This window comes from Periophthalmus magnuspinnatus, chromosome 23 (assembly GCF_009829125.3).
Source record: "Periophthalmus magnuspinnatus isolate fPerMag1 chromosome 23, fPerMag1.2.pri, whole genome shotgun sequence".
Classification (NCBI taxonomy): Eukaryota; Metazoa; Chordata; class Actinopteri; order Gobiiformes; family Gobiidae; genus Periophthalmus; species Periophthalmus magnuspinnatus.
Window position 1 is genome coordinate 20835208 of NC_047148.1, and position 16738 is coordinate 20851945.

The 16738-nt window shown below is 45.7% G+C and overlaps 2 protein-coding genes across 2 annotated transcripts in view; both read left to right on the plus strand.

The window, feature by feature from the left end:
* The window catches only part of dym (dymeclin), an 87672-nt gene that overhangs the window by 29492 nt on the left and 41442 nt on the right, over positions 1-16738 (plus strand). The gene's annotated exons all lie outside the window — the stretch shown is intronic.
* Positions 1782-16673, plus strand: smad7 (SMAD family member 7). The gene is made up of 4 exons (XM_033989275.2): positions 1782-3144; positions 3873-3926; positions 6647-6718; positions 15858-16673. The coding sequence occupies exons 1-4, from the start codon at positions 2679-2681 to the stop codon at positions 16394-16396; spliced, it is 1131 nt and encodes a 376-aa protein (XP_033845166.1). The 5' UTR covers positions 1782-2678; the 3' UTR covers positions 16397-16673.

The following is a 16738-nucleotide window of genomic DNA, read 5'->3' on the forward strand; positions in this document are numbered from 1 at the left end:
ACACAATAGAGCACTGTGCTGGATCAGGAAGCCTCCCGAAGGTCGATGCACACGAGGAGAACTTCAGAGGACACTCGTGTTTTAGTGGACATCTTACACCTGGTCCTAACAAATTTGGAGCAGAACCCTCAATGATAAAACAGCTAATTTGTCCAAGCCCCTGTAGATGTTCAAATGCTCAGACTGTATGTGTTGTCTGTTTTGCATAAAGGTGGCAAAGCGGTGTAACCTCTTCAGGGGGAAAAGTTTATGACACAAAGGCTCCCACTGTGTCATTGGAGCTCCCACTTCCCCGGAGAATTTCAAGCCTTTCGTCCCCATTGTATTGATTTTCATGCTTGAAATTCTCTTATTCTCAAGGACAATATAATGAATGCACTATGATGTAAAGAATAGGCCATTTTCCACACAGGGTCAGTGGCAGGTTACAGTGAGGCTCGGCAGACCCTCACCTGCTTCGCGCTCTATTATCCTGCTGCCAGATGGTTGAGGGGACGCTTTCACAAACTGACATAGCCCCTTTTTCTTTATTATACAGGGTCACCTTACCTCCAGCTTCTGTTTCAGGTGACACTGGCAAGATGGATGGAGCAAGGACTTCTGGGAAAAGTAGTTTTTTTTCCTCCAGGGTCTGCATGAAATGGTTTTGCAATTCTCAGACGAATTGAAGAAGAATGTTTTTACATGTTTTGGAGATTACACTATTACTACATGCGGATGTGAATTTGCAATTAGATACTTGGTTCAATTGGAAAAATCAAGACATACTGAAAAAAAATATATATGTGTGTGTGTTGTATGTGTTGCGTACTTTACTATGGTCCATTTTACTTCATTATCTTATCAAAATATAGATTTTCTTGGACCAGCTCTCAATGAAATGTTAGATCCTGTTACAGCTTTGGTTCCAGTAAAGACAGAGGAGATTGATCCTGACCTGATGGACGCTTTGTTCTGTACAATAAAGATCTGGAAACTGTTTAACAGCCAAATCTCTTGTCTCTTCTCTGCTGCCTCTCACTGCGCGTCTGGCCTGAGGCAGATGTGTTCTCCCGGTGTCCAGCAGGCGGCAGCAGCGCTCTCCTGTGGCTCTCCATGTGGCTCTCCATGTGGCTCCCCCTCCAGACCACAGGGATTGATTACTGTCCTAAATTCAGTCTAGCAGCCTCTCAAGTTTCATCGGTTTCCTCTATTTCCAGATTCTCTGGCGTGCGCAGGAACCAAATAAAATACAGTCCCCCTTGACGAAATGCCAAAAATGACAAAGATAAGACAAGCTCCACTGCGAACATCTCAGACACAGCACAGCCAAATAAAAACATGCTTTTTATGAAACTTAACTGTGTAATGGTGAGAGACACAGAGTAACCCCTTGTTTACTTTGTGTCTACGCTCCCAATAATAATAATAATCTATAATAATAATTTCTTTAAAGTCTAGGCCTTGTCACAGCCTGGGCGTCATTACGCTGCCTGTAAAGTCTTGCACAGGGCAGGCCTGGAGCCAAACTGGGCTCATGGCGCTGTTGTTTAAGACTTAGGCTGAGTAAAATGTTATAATGTAAGATTAGGAGATTGAACTGAATGAATGTTTAAACTTTTGCTTTATTCTTTACACAAACTTTCATTTTATGGCCGAACTTCCATTTGTTCAAACCTATCTTTTTGTCCAAAGAGCAGTGTTTGACACAGGCCAACTGTATTTAGTGTGTGTTTGTGTGTCCGTGCGTGTGTGTGCGCGCTGTGGGCTCTACTTGATCTGTTGTTTGCGCAACACAATCACATTTCTTTTAAGCGACAGGGTGTCTAGACACACACGTGACCGGGCGCGTCAATGCGCACTGGAGACTGGAGACGGAGCAAGGGCACCCAAACCATCCGCCTCATTTCCAGACAGAGAGCCATTTAGCCCACTCCACAGCTCCTCTGCTGCTCCGCACGGGCTCTTCATTTTGTGTGTCATAGCGTAAAAGCTGGATTATTTGTCGTAAAGATATCGTGTGCTGCGCCATAGGGCTTCACTCTGTTTGTGTGGACGTGTATCCTGAGGGTCTGTTTCTCTCTCCGTGTGGATTTTCCCTTCTCCTCTGTAGCTCTTTGGACGGAGGCTCGTTCCTGACCAGAAGACCACATCCTCTGCAGAGTAAAACGGAGAAATACACTGAAAAAGTCAACGTCTCAGGCCAGTTCGTGCAGTGTGGACGGCTGGAGGATTGTGTGGATTAATGCTACTGAAGAAACACCGCGCGGTCGTGTTTTAATGGGCTAGATCAGGCCTTAGAGTTAGTGGGAAATGAGCAATGTTTGGACATGAATTGTGGTGAAAACGTGGCGTATAGGGGTCAAACTGTAGCATAGGCTTCGGGCTGAGTCGTTTGGTTGAGTCGTTTGGCAGCGCGTTGGACCCTGGATGTGACGCGGAGGCTCCACGGCGCTGCGCCTGACTGTCCCGCGAAGCTCCCCGGAGCAGAGCGCTTTTTCTCGCTCATTTTATAAAGTGGACGACAGTAGAGACTGGCGTATGATCCACATTTTATCCACTTGCCCTGCTGCCAGTTTTTCCACTCCTTTTCCTTATTCTCAGGCTGCTTATCATCGTCTGGACTCGGATCCCGGAATCTTCATGATTTGCGGACACAATGCTCGTTTTTTAGCCGGGAAAACCTCTTTTCGTCCCGCATGTTTAGGACCAAACGATCGGGGCTCGTCCGGCGACTCTGGAGGAGCCGCGCGCCCGTGGAGGGCGACGGGGAGGCGGACAGAGGGACGCATGGCCCCGGGGGCTGCTGCATGGGCAAAGCGACAAAGGTGGCTAAGTCCAATGGCGCCGCTGAGGCCGAACTAAAGACGTTGACCCACTCTATTCTAAAAAAGATCAAAGAGAAACAATTAGAGGTGCTGCTGCAGGCCGTGGAGTCCAAGGGGGGCGCACGGAGCCCCTGTTTGCTCCTGCCCAGCAAAGTGGACGCCAAAGTGGGTCAACAGTCTTATTCTCTCCCCATGCTGCTCTACAAAGTGTTCAGGTGGCCGGATCTCAGGCATTCCTCGGAGCTCAAGAGGCTGTCGTGCTGTGAATCGTACGGGAAAGTCAACCCGGAGCTGGTCTGCTGCAACCCGCACCACATGAGCCGGCTCTGTGAACTAGGTGAGCTGTTTGTTTTATTGTACAAGGATAAAACCATTCCCCTTTTCAGTCAGCGTGTCACTGTGTCACACAGGATTCTGCTTTAAAGAGACAATTGGCCTAATTCAAGTGACATCACCTCTGAGCTTGAGTTTCCTTTGGGTTAAACTTGACCGAGCAGAGCCTCGTGCCAACAGCCTGTCTACATCCAGAGAGGTGTCATCACATTACTTTTTGGCATAATCCTGCTGCGGCGCCACATTTTCACTGGCCCTTCATTATGTTTAGGTCTGAATGTGCACTTTTGTGGTAGTTTGTTAATTAAGAGATGTAGGTCTGATAAAAGGTGCCAGAGTCTTTAAGAGCTGCCAACATCTCTAATGTTCTTCAAGACTTTTCAAACAAATAGTCTACGTGATGTTTTAACTGTTGCCATTTCCAGAGAGACAGCGAGGCTTTACAGTATTTCCACGTTGAAGTTTCCAGGCCTCGTGTGTGTAATGTGTATGTGCAGTGTCCCGGGCCAAAAGAGGCCTGTATCTCAGTTTGTCCTAGACGCTGATAGTGGCCCTGCTGGCGCCAGGCGGCCCCCTGTTTATCTGCCTGCCAATGAAAGGCAATAGCCGCCTGGCCGGCCCTTTCTGCCTCTGAGAGCAGAGCTGACAGACACAAACCTTCTCCCTGAAGAATGACAATTCTTATCATAAAGTTGATGTCTTTTCTCATGCATTGCTTTGTTTTCTCTCCAGAGTCTCCTCCTCCTCCCTACTCCCGCTATCCCATGGATTATCTTAAACCACCAGGTGAGATCACACTTTTAATAATGTAATAATGTCATATATTACAGGAGCCTATAAGCAAATAAGAGCAGAATTATGATGTTTCGGTTTTCAGTTTCCTTATATGTGCCGTGGTACAAAGACTTGAGTGTCTGTGTGGGAGCCAGCTCCATGTTTTGTTGTGATTTATGATCACAGTGGAGGTCCATGCTTACCTAGCTGGACACTTCTCCATGGCTGGCAGCCAGGACCAAGCAGCACAAAGTGATACAGCTATAGATTGAATGCCTCACCACCAGTGCCACACCGTGTGTGTTTAGGAGCATTCAGTGTGTGTGTCCATCTATGTATTGTAAATGGCAGACAGACTGCAGCATCTCTGGAGCCAGCCTGCTTTTATCAGATGAATTAATCGACAGATTAAAGCTGAAGGCTGCTGGGTTATGGCTCTGTCACTATGACACGTCACACATTGATCTGCTAATATTTTTAGGAAGTAATCAGAATCAGAACCCAGTGATGTTTAATGTCCCTCCAAAAGAGGTCATGTCTACATTGTCCATTGCCTTAGTCTAGTCTCTGGTTACAGCAGGAGGATATAAACAAGCCCGGCGGAAATTCCCTTCTACAACAATTATCAGTATTCATCCCTGAAAATAAACAGCAGAGAAACAAACATAATTCTTATACAACAATTTACATTAGATCAGCCATTGAAAGGTTGCTACTTGCATGGACCCATTAGCACAATCAGAACCTTTTGCACCTCACTTAACAAGAAGCTGTTTATGCTCAAACTCATGGGACCATTTTAACTTCAGTTTTTCCCCTTCTGTGTTCAGAGCTGTGTGTAGCTGTCAGCGCAGGAAAAGCACAGTGTTAGACAATGACCAGTTAGCCGAGCACGCAGACGGCCAGTTAGCCGGGAGAAGGAGAAAGTGCCTTTGAGTGAATGGAAACAATAGGAAGTCATTGCAACAGCAGCTGGGGTCTCTCCAACCCTGCCCCCACTGCTACATCTATGTTTTATTCTAGTGATAATGCGTCTGAAAAACGCAGGCCATTACCATATGCTCAGGGAAACATATAGTAAAAGTGTAAAACCATATGATAAAAAAGACGTCTTGTTAAACCCATTCAAACGAATATTTACGTTTTTAAGTCTGTGCTCCTGTGATTGCATGACAGAAAAATGTTTGTTTGCATATCTCCTGTTAAAACTGATCAGAAAAGTGTTTCAGAAAATCTGTTGACTTGACAGTGACACAGAGAGACTGAGGCTCAATTTTATTATTCTGGTTTTATGATCCCAGTGAGCAGGAAGTGGACCTAAACATGCCCAGTCCTAGAGGCAGTGGTCAATATGAAAGTACACACACGTCAAATGCTACCTTGTTCCAGCTCTGGGGAATATAAATCACAGCCTGTTTAGCTTCACTCTGATGCCCCCTCGACTCTGTGGTCAGCTGTGAACTGTTGCCCGGGAGACCAGAGCTGGTCACTGGCAGCCAATGAAAGCCCGGGAGGCTGCTGTGTGCCTGTGACCACAGCCGCACGGCTGTGTCCGGAGGGCAAGGCCACGGAGCGGGGCAGTGCGAGGACTGGAGCCTCTTTGGGCACACCAGCTTTATTGCCACTTTACTTGAGCTCTATCAGACCACAGTGCAACAATAAGTGAACCATGCTCCAGCAGATAGGTCATTTGCATTCCAGTTTATTAGTGCATGTTGTAAATGTATACACAGTAACCCTGTTTATTAATGTAACCAACTGCGTTTACAATGTGAAACTGTTAGAGCTGTACCAGGAAGGTAGATCCGACCACAGTCATTAAATGATTCTGTTGGACAAAGTTACAGAAAACCTTTGTTTGTGATTTATGGGCCATATAAGAATTGGGTAGACATGTATAGTTACCTCTGACTTCCTGGTCATAAAGCTGCTGTTGAGCAGTTATAATTCAGTGGTCACAGTGCTTAGTGGATGTAGGTGCAGTGGCGAGTTGACGTGCAGTGAAAGGAATGTATCATTAGAGAATGCCAAGCTCCCAGAGGCAGCTCTGCAGCGGCGCTCGCCTGCTCCAGCAGTGTGCCTCTGTTCCACACACACAGCAGTTTTGTTAAAGCTCCATTCAGGTGTCATGTTGAAACTAGCCTACATTACAAGTCTTAGTGGGAGTTTATTTTTCAAATGCAAAGAGTGAATGAGTAGTTCTTTTTTTTCTCCCGTCTGCCATCAAGTGTACCATTAAGAAAATTTACTGTGTAGTGCTTTCAACACTGCTCTTTAAATCTGTGTTTGGTTCATTGTTTTTGCCAGACTGAAAAAGGTTCCTTCTCAAAGTTAAATTTAAAGGCCACCGTGATTGTGGAACCTGCATTTTAACCAAGAGTAAACAAAAATGTCAGTCATGCTTCAGTCGGACAGAAGTCTTAGATGTTTGGTTATTGAGTACCAGACGGCCAGAAAGTGTTCGAGCTGGGCCATTAGCAGGAGATCAGCAGCTTGTCTGAGCAGAGATGGAGACCTACAGTTTCTCATGCAGCAGTGGATTATGGGGGATTATCAGGGGTGTAAGAAAGTGTGCAGCGTTAGTCTTCAGTGTGTGTGAGAGTGTGAGCCTGCTCGTCAGCGTCTTCATTAGGCATTGATTTCACCAGGTGATTGATGGCCTCACAGCTGCCGCTTAGCCTCTCTCCCACACACACAGTTCACTCACATATGTCTCTGTCTCCTCTGTCTAGATTCTCCAGACTCTGGACCTTCATCCAGTGACACTGGGGGAACGACATACTCAGCCCCTGTGGGGCTTTCAGGTAAATATGTCTTTTATCACTGAGGCAGTTTCCACAGGCTTTCTCCTCCTGCCTCTTGTCTGTCCTCTCTCTCATTCCCTTCAGCACACATTCATCTCTCATACTTGCGGTGATGAGGCAGTGATTGTGGGGGCCCCTGCTTCCCTTCTGTAATAAAACTCCAGTGAAGCTGGGTGCTGTATTTCTCCCACATCCACATAAATTCCTCCCTCCTGGCTCTTTGAACACAGCTCCACTCTGCTGCTCTTTCTTTCATCCGTGTGCCCTTGTAATGGAGGGCCGTTGTTTGCTGTAAAATATAAGTAAATATAAAAACAGCTTTGGAAAGACATGCTGATGTTTGTTTTTGTATTGGTGCAGCAAAAGGTCTTGCAGCTGTAGACTACACAGAGCCACCTCAGTGACTTCATGTTGTTCCTTTCTTCCATTCCTGGAGCAGGATGTGTTTTGGGTTTCCTTTAGCTTTCTGCCATAATCCCCTTTAGCTGCCATGCCTTGCTTCCCCAGGCCCTTTCCACAGGCTCAGAGCAGTGTGGAGCAGCTCTCCTCTGAGCCTCAGATGGTTCTCATTACTGGGCCTTTAAAGCCTGTTTTATGTCAGTTGCTGTTTGCTGCCCATTTCCCCCTCCTTTGTTTGGGGGTAGGGGTGCTCGAGAAGGGAGTATCCTCCTCCCTGCCCGCCTGCCTGTGTGTACATGAATGTACTTAGATGGAAGATTGTAATTTTAGCTGTTTGAAATGCTACAAACCTGGGTTTTACGGCCATCGGACAGTTTCAAACCAAAACAGAACAGTTTTAGTACGCATTCCGATTCACCTGACTAAAAAGATATATATAAAAAGATCACTTGTCACTCACTAAATATAGTTAAACAGTTCTTGCTCCTATTTCTACCTTAACCCTGTCTTTTCCATTGGTTCCTCTGACCCTCCCTCCCCGTTTCTCAATCTGCATCATGACAAGAAACATGGCTCTCCCAGAGGCCTGCTGCTGACCTTCTAATTCACTCACTCTGAGCTTTTTATGTTCTGCTCCAGACGTATTTACAGAGAAAAGGAAGAAGAGTGTCCGGGATGCTAAAGATTTGAAGTCAAAGAGAGTTATAGCAACACTTCCTTGCATCGAAGTGGGATAATTGCAGTACAATGCGTCTTGTGTTTTAAGATTTAGACCGAGTGGTTAAGCGAGTAAGAGGATATATCTGTTTTCTTATGATACATTTTGAGTTGTGGTATCCAGACGGGAAGGAGTTAAAAGTGAGAGACTGTGACAGCGACAAGCGCAAATGCAATCTAGGCTGCCTGCCAGGCTAGCAGCTCCAAAGCTCCTCTTGTTGGCTCACGTCATCAGCTTGGAACAGACCTCGGCATATAGAGCAGAGGAGAAGGAAAGAGAGGGAAAAAATATGGCAGGGGGTTGGTGCCGATCTGAGCGGAGGCTGAGGGCTTAGCTCAGGGACTTTGGGTTGATTTCAAGGGAAAAAAGAGAGCGGGTCAGGGTTAAGGAGGCACTGGCTATGAATGTGTGCAGTGTTAAGTAATATTTAAACTTGTTAGGGGCTCTTTAGATCATTATGCACAGTGTGGAGGAATGGCACTTTTTTACTATGGATTAGACAGGCCAAACTTCCTCGCAGCAGATTCGAATCTTTAACATGGCCGCTTAAAACGACGCAAGAGTCTGACTGTTTGGCGTTCGTGTAGCTTTCATGGTTCTGTGTTGATGTTATTTAGCTAGGCGGCCCCTCGCTCATGCTGTGCTTGGCTGTGTAGTATTTGCTGTGTGTTGGCCAATGGCATGCCTACTGGTGCCATGAGGGACTGACCCGGAGTAGCTGTATGTAAGGGGATCCGGTGGGCCCGCAGCGACATGTGCGCAGAGGCCGGCAGATAGGATGACCCGGTACGAGCCCTGGCGCACGGCCGACTGTCACACAGGCACTTCCTCTCATTGCAGGTTAAATTTAGGCCCCCTTGTATTCTTATACCAGCACTAGCAGCAGTGGCTTCTCCCCACAGACACGCGGCCCGGGCCCTCGCTCAATTAGTCTTCCTGTGAATTGGGTAGAGGTATAGCCTTCATCAGGGGCTTTGACGAAGATTAAATTTAGCCTTACCACCTCAGCTCATTATATCAAGCCAGTTCTGCTGTCATGACGAGGTCCCGGGAGAAACGGGACATTTTGGAAGTGGGAAAAGCTAGGTTAATGGATATTTTTGTTATATTTGTTTTGTTATGTCTGTAAGTTCTTAAAGCTGAAGAAAAACAGTTATGGAGCAGGGAACAGTGTGGCCTCAGTCTCCCTCCCTTCATTCTATGCATTCATGCCTTGTTTGGGTTAGCAGCCAAAGGAAAGGGCCGCGCAGGATATGACCTCATGTCTTTGAGGAAAAAGCGAGCTGACAGGGAAGCAGTCGTGGCCTCTTCTTGACGCAAAACAAACACTGGTGGGCATCAAGCAGAAATGTTAAAGCTGTAAAACAAGAAAGACATTTAGCCGCAGCACTTCTCATATGTGAAACTAGCAGTAACTTGGACACAGGGACACTTTCTTTAGTGTAAATATTTAAGTTTTCCTTCCTGCACTCTTGATTTTCCTTTTGTTAGCTTTTTCCTAAGAGGAGGACTCAGAAGGGAGAGAAGATGGCGGCTTTGGGTGGGCCGGAGCTCAGCCTGTGTTCTCTGTAATTTGCAGGCTGTGTGCTAGCCAGAGAACAGAGCAGAGCCTCGCAGGCCGCTCCGTGCCGGGCCAGGATCTCTCATTACTCCCCACTTCCTCTCCTTGTGCGCCAGCCAAGCCGCCTCTTGGCAAGGGACGTAATTTTTACTTTTGGCCGTCCTCTGTTCTCCACCCTGTGTCATTATGCTGTGCAAATCGAAAAAACAGCAACGAAGGAAAGCAAGATGGAGAGGAGGAAAAACAAGGAATGGTTGTTAGATGAACACGTTATAATTGTGTCGGCGCTTTTTCGTCGTCAACTACCATTCAACGCACAGTAGCATTACCCAGTTAGCCTCTCTTAGCTTAGCTGGAATGAAAGGTGGGCCATACAGATCTGGCTGAGGGCCAAAGCTGGAGTGGAGCCCAGAACAAGATGGACATTGTTTTGGTTCATAGTCACCCTGTGGAAGTGGATTCTGACATTTCCTGAGTATATGGAGATGTGAAGGAGAGGAAGACGGGGGTGAAGGAGAAACACTGCCCGCCCCTTCATGACGAGGGGGGGACAAATGTGGAAATGAAATCACAGACATATTTCTATATAAATGTACGTGTCTCCAATTTCTAGTCTGACACGGAGCCGAGCTGTCTCCACCCGCTCATTCATGCTCTCAATTGTATTCTCTTTGAGTGACAGCCAGTCGGGAGCCGAGTCTGAAGGGCCTATCACAAACCACAAGCAGCTAACATAATCACACATGCTCATTGACAAATACTCCGAGGTAGCTATTAGGAGCTGATTATCAACACTAAACAAAAGATAACTTGTTCTTCTGGTTGTCTCTTCTGGGTTTACAGTTTCCCACGACACAACAATGCCAAAGTGTGAGTGTGTGACTGCGCCGTTTGTCTGTCCATCGGTCCGTAACATGTCGGTTTGAGACATAGGCTACAGGTCTCTTCTGATGACATAATGTTTATTCGTCTTGTCACCCTGGGAAATCTAGGCTAGTGAGGATACTTGTGTGGAAGGGTCAACATCATGAAGTGTTGCTGGGAGTAAAAACTCTTAAGGAGCTTAAAGAGAAGAAGGCTTTGCGCAGAGGATAATGTTGTCACAATGCAACTTGATTCAGATAGTAAGAAAAAGTCTATACATAATACCGATTTTGATACTCCAATGATATTTAAAACTCTTACAAACGTCGCTATAACCAGATCATTTTAAAACTATTCAGGAAAGGTCAAATTGTGTCTCGCTAATGTGACTTTTCCAGTATTGATACTATCTCGTTTCTGTTGTGTAAATTAGTATCTGGGAATTTTTTACCTTACAAGGGGAACAAAAACGTCACTCCATTTGAAAAGACTCCGAAAATGGAATCCGTAGTCAAAACAAAAAACTTTCAGAGATAAAGTGATTGATGCATTTGAAGGGAAAATGATCTTATCTTCTCCTTGGCTTGGCCGGATGGTTCATGTAAGAGATGGCGTGTCTGTAACTCATTCTGTCTATCTGCACGGAGTTAGATGAGCAGATAGCAAAACTCTGCCACTCCCCTGTGTGGTTTTCCTGCCATCAGGGCCTGTTTAGGTTTCCTGGAGGGCAGGGAGGGGGCAGCAGGGGTGGTGTTGGTGTTGGTGGTGGTGCATGGGGGCTTTTGCGTCTTACATAATATACACCCTAAAAGATGAACTGTGTTTGCGAAATGTCTTCCTGTTTAAGACACTTTTGAACTGGTTACATTTGGTTTTCAGTGCACAATTTGTAGTTGTTGTTTTTTTTGTAACAGGCTCACCGGTAAAACTACGCTTGAGTGGGCTACCTGGTGGAAAAAACAAAAAAAAGAAATGAAATTGTGCTGGAGCTATACTCTACAGCACTGCAGAGAACAAAGCGAATGCCTCCAGCGTGACCCTTGACCCTGAGAATAGACTTTCCCCGGGTTGAGAGAGGGTGTTGACTTAGAAAATAAGGCACCGTGAAGAGTTCTTTCCTTCCCCCTCTAGCTATTTCCTTCACGTCTTCCCCATTCCTCTCCTCGCTGTGCAGTAGTCTGATGACGCCCGGGTCATTACACGTTTGAGTCGACACATCTTACACAGACCTCACAGGGATCAATACGAAAACAGTTCTCAAGAGCTTGCTCACTATTTACTGTTGTAAGTGTCGGACCCGCTGCTAAAGTTCAACTAGTGGGAGTGTGTGAGTGTGTTGACTTTTAAGAATAGTAGTGACTTGTGTTGTGTGTTATGTGTGGAGTCAGACAGAGGTAATGATTAACCTTTCCAGACTGCGTTTCTGGCTCTGTAAGAAGCAACCCAGCAGACTGTCGCGACCCCTCCCCCTGGCCTCCGTTGCCCCTCCTCCACTCCATACAAGTCCAATTGTCTCAGCTAGCATGGTGTCTACTCCTAAAGAGAGGGTTGCATTAAAATCCACAGGGAGGTTAACAATTTCTGTGCAGAATCCGCCCTCTTTAATGTAAGGTTGCAGCATAGTGAAAGTATTGCACCAGCTCTTGAATAGACGCCCTGGACCGGCTTACCAAAACATAAGCTAATTGCCTTTTAAATACATTATGGACCTACAGAAAACCAGTATGTCTTTAAGGCTCAGCACTATATAGAAACACCAATATAAAAACCAACACACGTTTGTTTTATATTACTATGATTTAGCTCGTGGCATTATTGTAAACCTTTTATTGCATTGTAGTTTATGTGCCATACTAGTAATGATATTAGTCAGCTGGGGGGTTGTGGTAAGCTCATGGGACTGGCCAGAATGGGACAGGCCTGGGGGCAATGGGTGGAAGCAAAGCAGAGCCAAAAGGTCTGGTGTGACAGATGGCTCAGGGCTGCTAGCTAGCCAGCTTATCTCCAATTGAGAAGCAGCCTAGAGACACAAGGCTAAAAGGCCACAGCGCAGACAGGCAGGTGGGCAAGCCCACATGGGGCAGACACACAGACGCACTAATGATTTGATATAGACAGACATCCCAAAAAGAGACAAGGGACGATTTGGGAAAAGTACTGAATCTCATTTCATTGTTGGCGGAGTCTTATAGCGATTATCAACTTGAGATTTGTGATTAGGTCTTGAAATTCAGTTTACTGTGCAAATTTTCATATTTTTTCAGACTTACATAATGATATCCCATTGAGATATTAATAATTATTAAGATAAAGTTAACTTAAGCAGAAGTAAACAGCATGAATGTTGTATTGTAAATAAAGACTAAAATAGAGAGAGGATATGTTATATAATAGTTGAGGTCATTCAGTTTGAGATTTTGAGAGGTATTAATCTAAACCTAGAACCTAAAAGTGTACCCAAAGTTTGATTAAACCAGGCTGGGGGGGTGCAGACACAGTGACGACACGCACTGACACACACACTGCACCTATCGCTAGGAGTACCTGAAATAGTGTCAGACTGTAACCTGAGCAGTGCGAGCAGGCAGACACCTCACACCTTGACACACGCAAACCCCTGCAAACACGCTCGCGGCACATGTTAAAAATTCAAATTCAGTGAAATGAGCCTTGTACTTGCAGTAAGATGTGTTGTGTTGTCGCCGGCCATTGCGACATTAGTGTGTACTTTGCAAGAAGCATTACTCATGAGGTGTAAGCTGGTTGGCTGTCAGGACAAGCTGTGAACACAGTCTCCTCAAGGCTGTGCCCCAGACGGAGGAGTCTCTCTGTCTCTGCTCAGATACTTGAACACAAGCAGGCCTGTTTTATATAAACTGTACTTGCAAATCAATGTATTTATAGCTATACTTACTGTCACGCTCTAAGTATTAAAATACTTTGCTTTTATAAATATGCAGTGTGTACTATACAACATCCATGTCAACGAGAAGTGGTGTAAAATGTTTAAATGAGATTAAACTTGTCTGGCTTACAGTAAAGTGAAAGTAGTTTAGACGCCTGTGTCTGTATGGGATTAGATGCATTTTCCCTATAGGCTAAGTACCTTATTGTAACTCAAGAGGGTGTTCGTGTTCACCTCAAACCTTTTACCTACTTATATTTGTTGTGGTGTTTTTCAACTAAAGTTTGCCGTTGTGCAGTAATTCTGTTGGCTGATTAAATAGATTGGCACTTAAATTCAGGATATTCAGGATATAACCCCTTTAGCCAAAGTAAAATGGTGTGTGCACTTCCTTGACTTGTCTCCCTCGCTGGCGCTCGGAGCAGTGGTGAGGGAGGGTTGAGCCGCCTAGTGAATAGCAGGGTGTTTTCAGGCTGCAATGACAGGCTCAGACAGGCAGCCGCTCTAATGACCTCTGACGCCAGGGCCTGTCTCTCTCAGAAATAACAAACATACACACACAGACACACACACTCACACACACATACACACACACTGGGCCCCACAGGTGAGCTCCACGAGCAGGCCCTCTGTCAGCTGTTAAGAAAGGCCAACGTCCTCCTTATCAACTCCGGCTGTTCCTGTGCGTACATGTTAAACAGATATGAGTGCAGTGGATGGGCCGGGCTTGTCGACACTGCTGACATCAATTTGAGGCACAAAAGACACTTTGGGCCTCTTATCTCCAGGATAAATACTTTTTCCTCCATTTAGGCAAAGGTAGAGAGCCCGGGACTTAGTTCTCCGAACTCTGCGCACGGATGGATTTACGATAAACTCCCCCAGGCTGTGCTCTGACCAACTTCAAAGCACACAGCCCCCTTGTTTTATGAGAAGCATGCTTCCCCCCTGTTCCTACACACCCCTCCTCCTCTGTCTCTGTCTACCCTCCAGTCTCCTCTTTTTGCTCCTTTTTTCCCCTTCCTTCCAGTGTCTAATGAAGTCTAATGACAGGCCGCGGTGAGTCTGCTTGGGCCAGCACAGATCCTGCTCCATTAACATTGCAGTTTGTCTCAGACGGGACCTTCCAAATTACCGGTTACATTCACAGCTACCACTAGATGAAATGGGGGAGGGGTGGGGTATGGGAAGAACCCAGGAATGGCTCCATAAGAGAGAGGCTCTGTTCGTTTAACCCCCTCCTCTCTTATGTATATTTTCCCTCTTTTAGCTTTTTTAACCCTTCAATGTATGTCTTTCACCATCCCTAGATTTTAGTGTACACGTCCAAGAGTGACAGGAAGCCGAAAAGATTGTGGGTTTGCTGATAGATGTCAGAGGAATTACGTTGGTGATGACCCTAAAAGCACTGGAGACACTTAAAATCAGTAGAGGAAGCGAGTTTGCCAAAGTAAAATATGTGAAAAGCATTCCTCCTTACCGCACCCCACCCCTTTCTTTGCCTCTGTCTCCCTCCACTTCCCTTGCGCCTGACTGGCTCCCACTTTTTTCGCTGGGAGCCAGATTTCTGTGGAATAGAGATATGAAGGGGAGAGGGGTGTGAGAGAGGGGGGCGGGGGGTTGGAAAATGGAGCATGGCCAATGCTACGCTTCTTTTACACTCCGGGGGAAACTTTAGATCGGAGAGGCCTGACTTGTCAACAGTTCAGACACCACATTTGAGTCGCATGTTGCTCGTCAGCTAAACAGCAAGTGCTTACCCAGAAAAAGAGGGGAAACGAACAAAACAAAGTCATCTTTTTGGATTAACACAAGTAATGGGATAGTGTAACCTTGCACAGCGAGATGCATTCTCGTGAGATCTGTGAGTTCACAAACTCAGAGAGAATCCATCTTGGCATGTGCCGCTGTATGGTTAATCAGGCGGGCGGACCAATCATAGAGGGGCTGAGGTTTGTGCTGAAGGCAAAGCGCCCAAGAGAAGTAAAACAAACATGGCGGCACCAACAGAAGCACTTCAGCTTATTTTAGCGTCAATACGGAATATTTAGTTTGTGAAAAATGTGCAGAAGGGAAGCACTTTGTGCATTTATGGACAGGGAACATGTCTGTGCTTCTCTCTCAGCTGGATGCAACAAAAGTTTGATTTTTCAGTTTGTTTCGTTGTTGTGACGCTTCGACCAATCAGATTCAAATAATGACGTTCCGCATTTCCCCATCACTTTCAGAGAGAGCCTCCCAGACTGATGTGTAGAAGTCAAATCTACACATATCTGCGTGAGCCAGGTTAGGGACAGTGTGCTGACATCAGAACATTGTTGGCAGCACTATTACAAAAAGCCAGACAGAAGATAAGTATTTAATGCCTAGACAAATATTGTATTGCGTGTGGACACTTGCCTGCTAGACTTTTCAAGTTGCTTCTCTTGTCTGAAGTCCAAGAATTCCAGCATGGTTTTCCTTCTTCATAACACGACTCACAGCTCTTAGTTCCCAAACACAAAGTGGATTAGGCTGTGGAGACTATTGTTTTCAAGATTTAAACATGTTTCATTTCTGGACTCCACATCACTGCCTCTCATCACTGATCACTCTTTGAACTTCTTTGTTGTGTATTCATGTATACATTTTCTCTGTTCTTTGGTCCATACCTCTCAGTTGTGTAACCAGGCGTTTCCCTGTGTGTTTTCAGATTCCTTGGTAATGCAGGGGTCTGGTGAACGGGCCCATTGGTGCGTGGTGGCGTACTGGGAGGAGAAAACACGTGTGGGCCGCCTCTACTCAGTCCAGGAGTCGTCTCTGGACATCTTCTATGATCTACCTCAGGGGAACGGCTTCTGCCTGGGCCAGCTCTGCTCTGACAACAAGTCCCAGCTGGTGCAGATGGTGCGGGCCAAGATTGGCTATGGCATCCAGCTGACGCGCGAGCCCGATGGGGTGTGGGTCTACAACCGCAGCTGCTATCCCATCTTCATCAAGTCGGCCACACTGGACAACCCGGACTCGCGCACGCTGCTAGTGCACAAGGTGTTTCCCGGTTTTTCGATTAAGGCTTTTGACTATGACAAGGCGTGTAGCCTACAGAGACCCAACGACCACGAGTTCACACAACAGCCTCGCACGGGCTTCACGGTTCAGATAAGCTTTGTGAAAGGATGGGGACAGTGCTACACAAGACAGTTCATCAGCAGCTGCCCGTGTTGGCTAGAAGTCATCTTCAATACTCGATAGCAGCAGGCCCTCTTCCTACGGACTCACCTTTTTGTTCACGATGAAAAAAGGGTTTCGATGAAGAAGTATTCTAACAGACTTTGTTTATAAATGACTAAGATTTAATTAAATGAAATAAGAAGTGAAAATGTATTTTATGTTATATATAAATATATTATTAATTGTAAATATGAAGACATTTTATATGCATCATTATTTATGTATTGTGCAATGTGTTGATGAGAAAAAGAAAATAAGATGCACTTTGCTTAATATAAATGCAAAACAAAGAAATGCCAAAATAAAAAAAAATACAAATAATCCTTGTGTACGACCTGTTCTTCTAAAGTAAGTTGTGCAGTG

Bases quoted from the DNA above. Each gene is read 5' to 3' on its own strand.
- smad7 (XM_033989275.2), top strand. From the start codon at position 2,679: ATGTTTAGGACCAAACGATCGGGGCTCGTCCGGCGACTCTGGAGGAGC. The intron at 3,145-3,872 runs GTGAGCTGTTTG...TTTTCTCTCCAG, and splicing joins GAGCCGGCTCTGTGAACTAG to AGTCTCCTCCTCCTCCCTAC. The intron at 6,719-15,857 runs GTAAATATGTCT...GTGTGTTTTCAG, and splicing joins AGCCCCTGTGGGGCTTTCAG to ATTCCTTGGTAATGCAGGGG.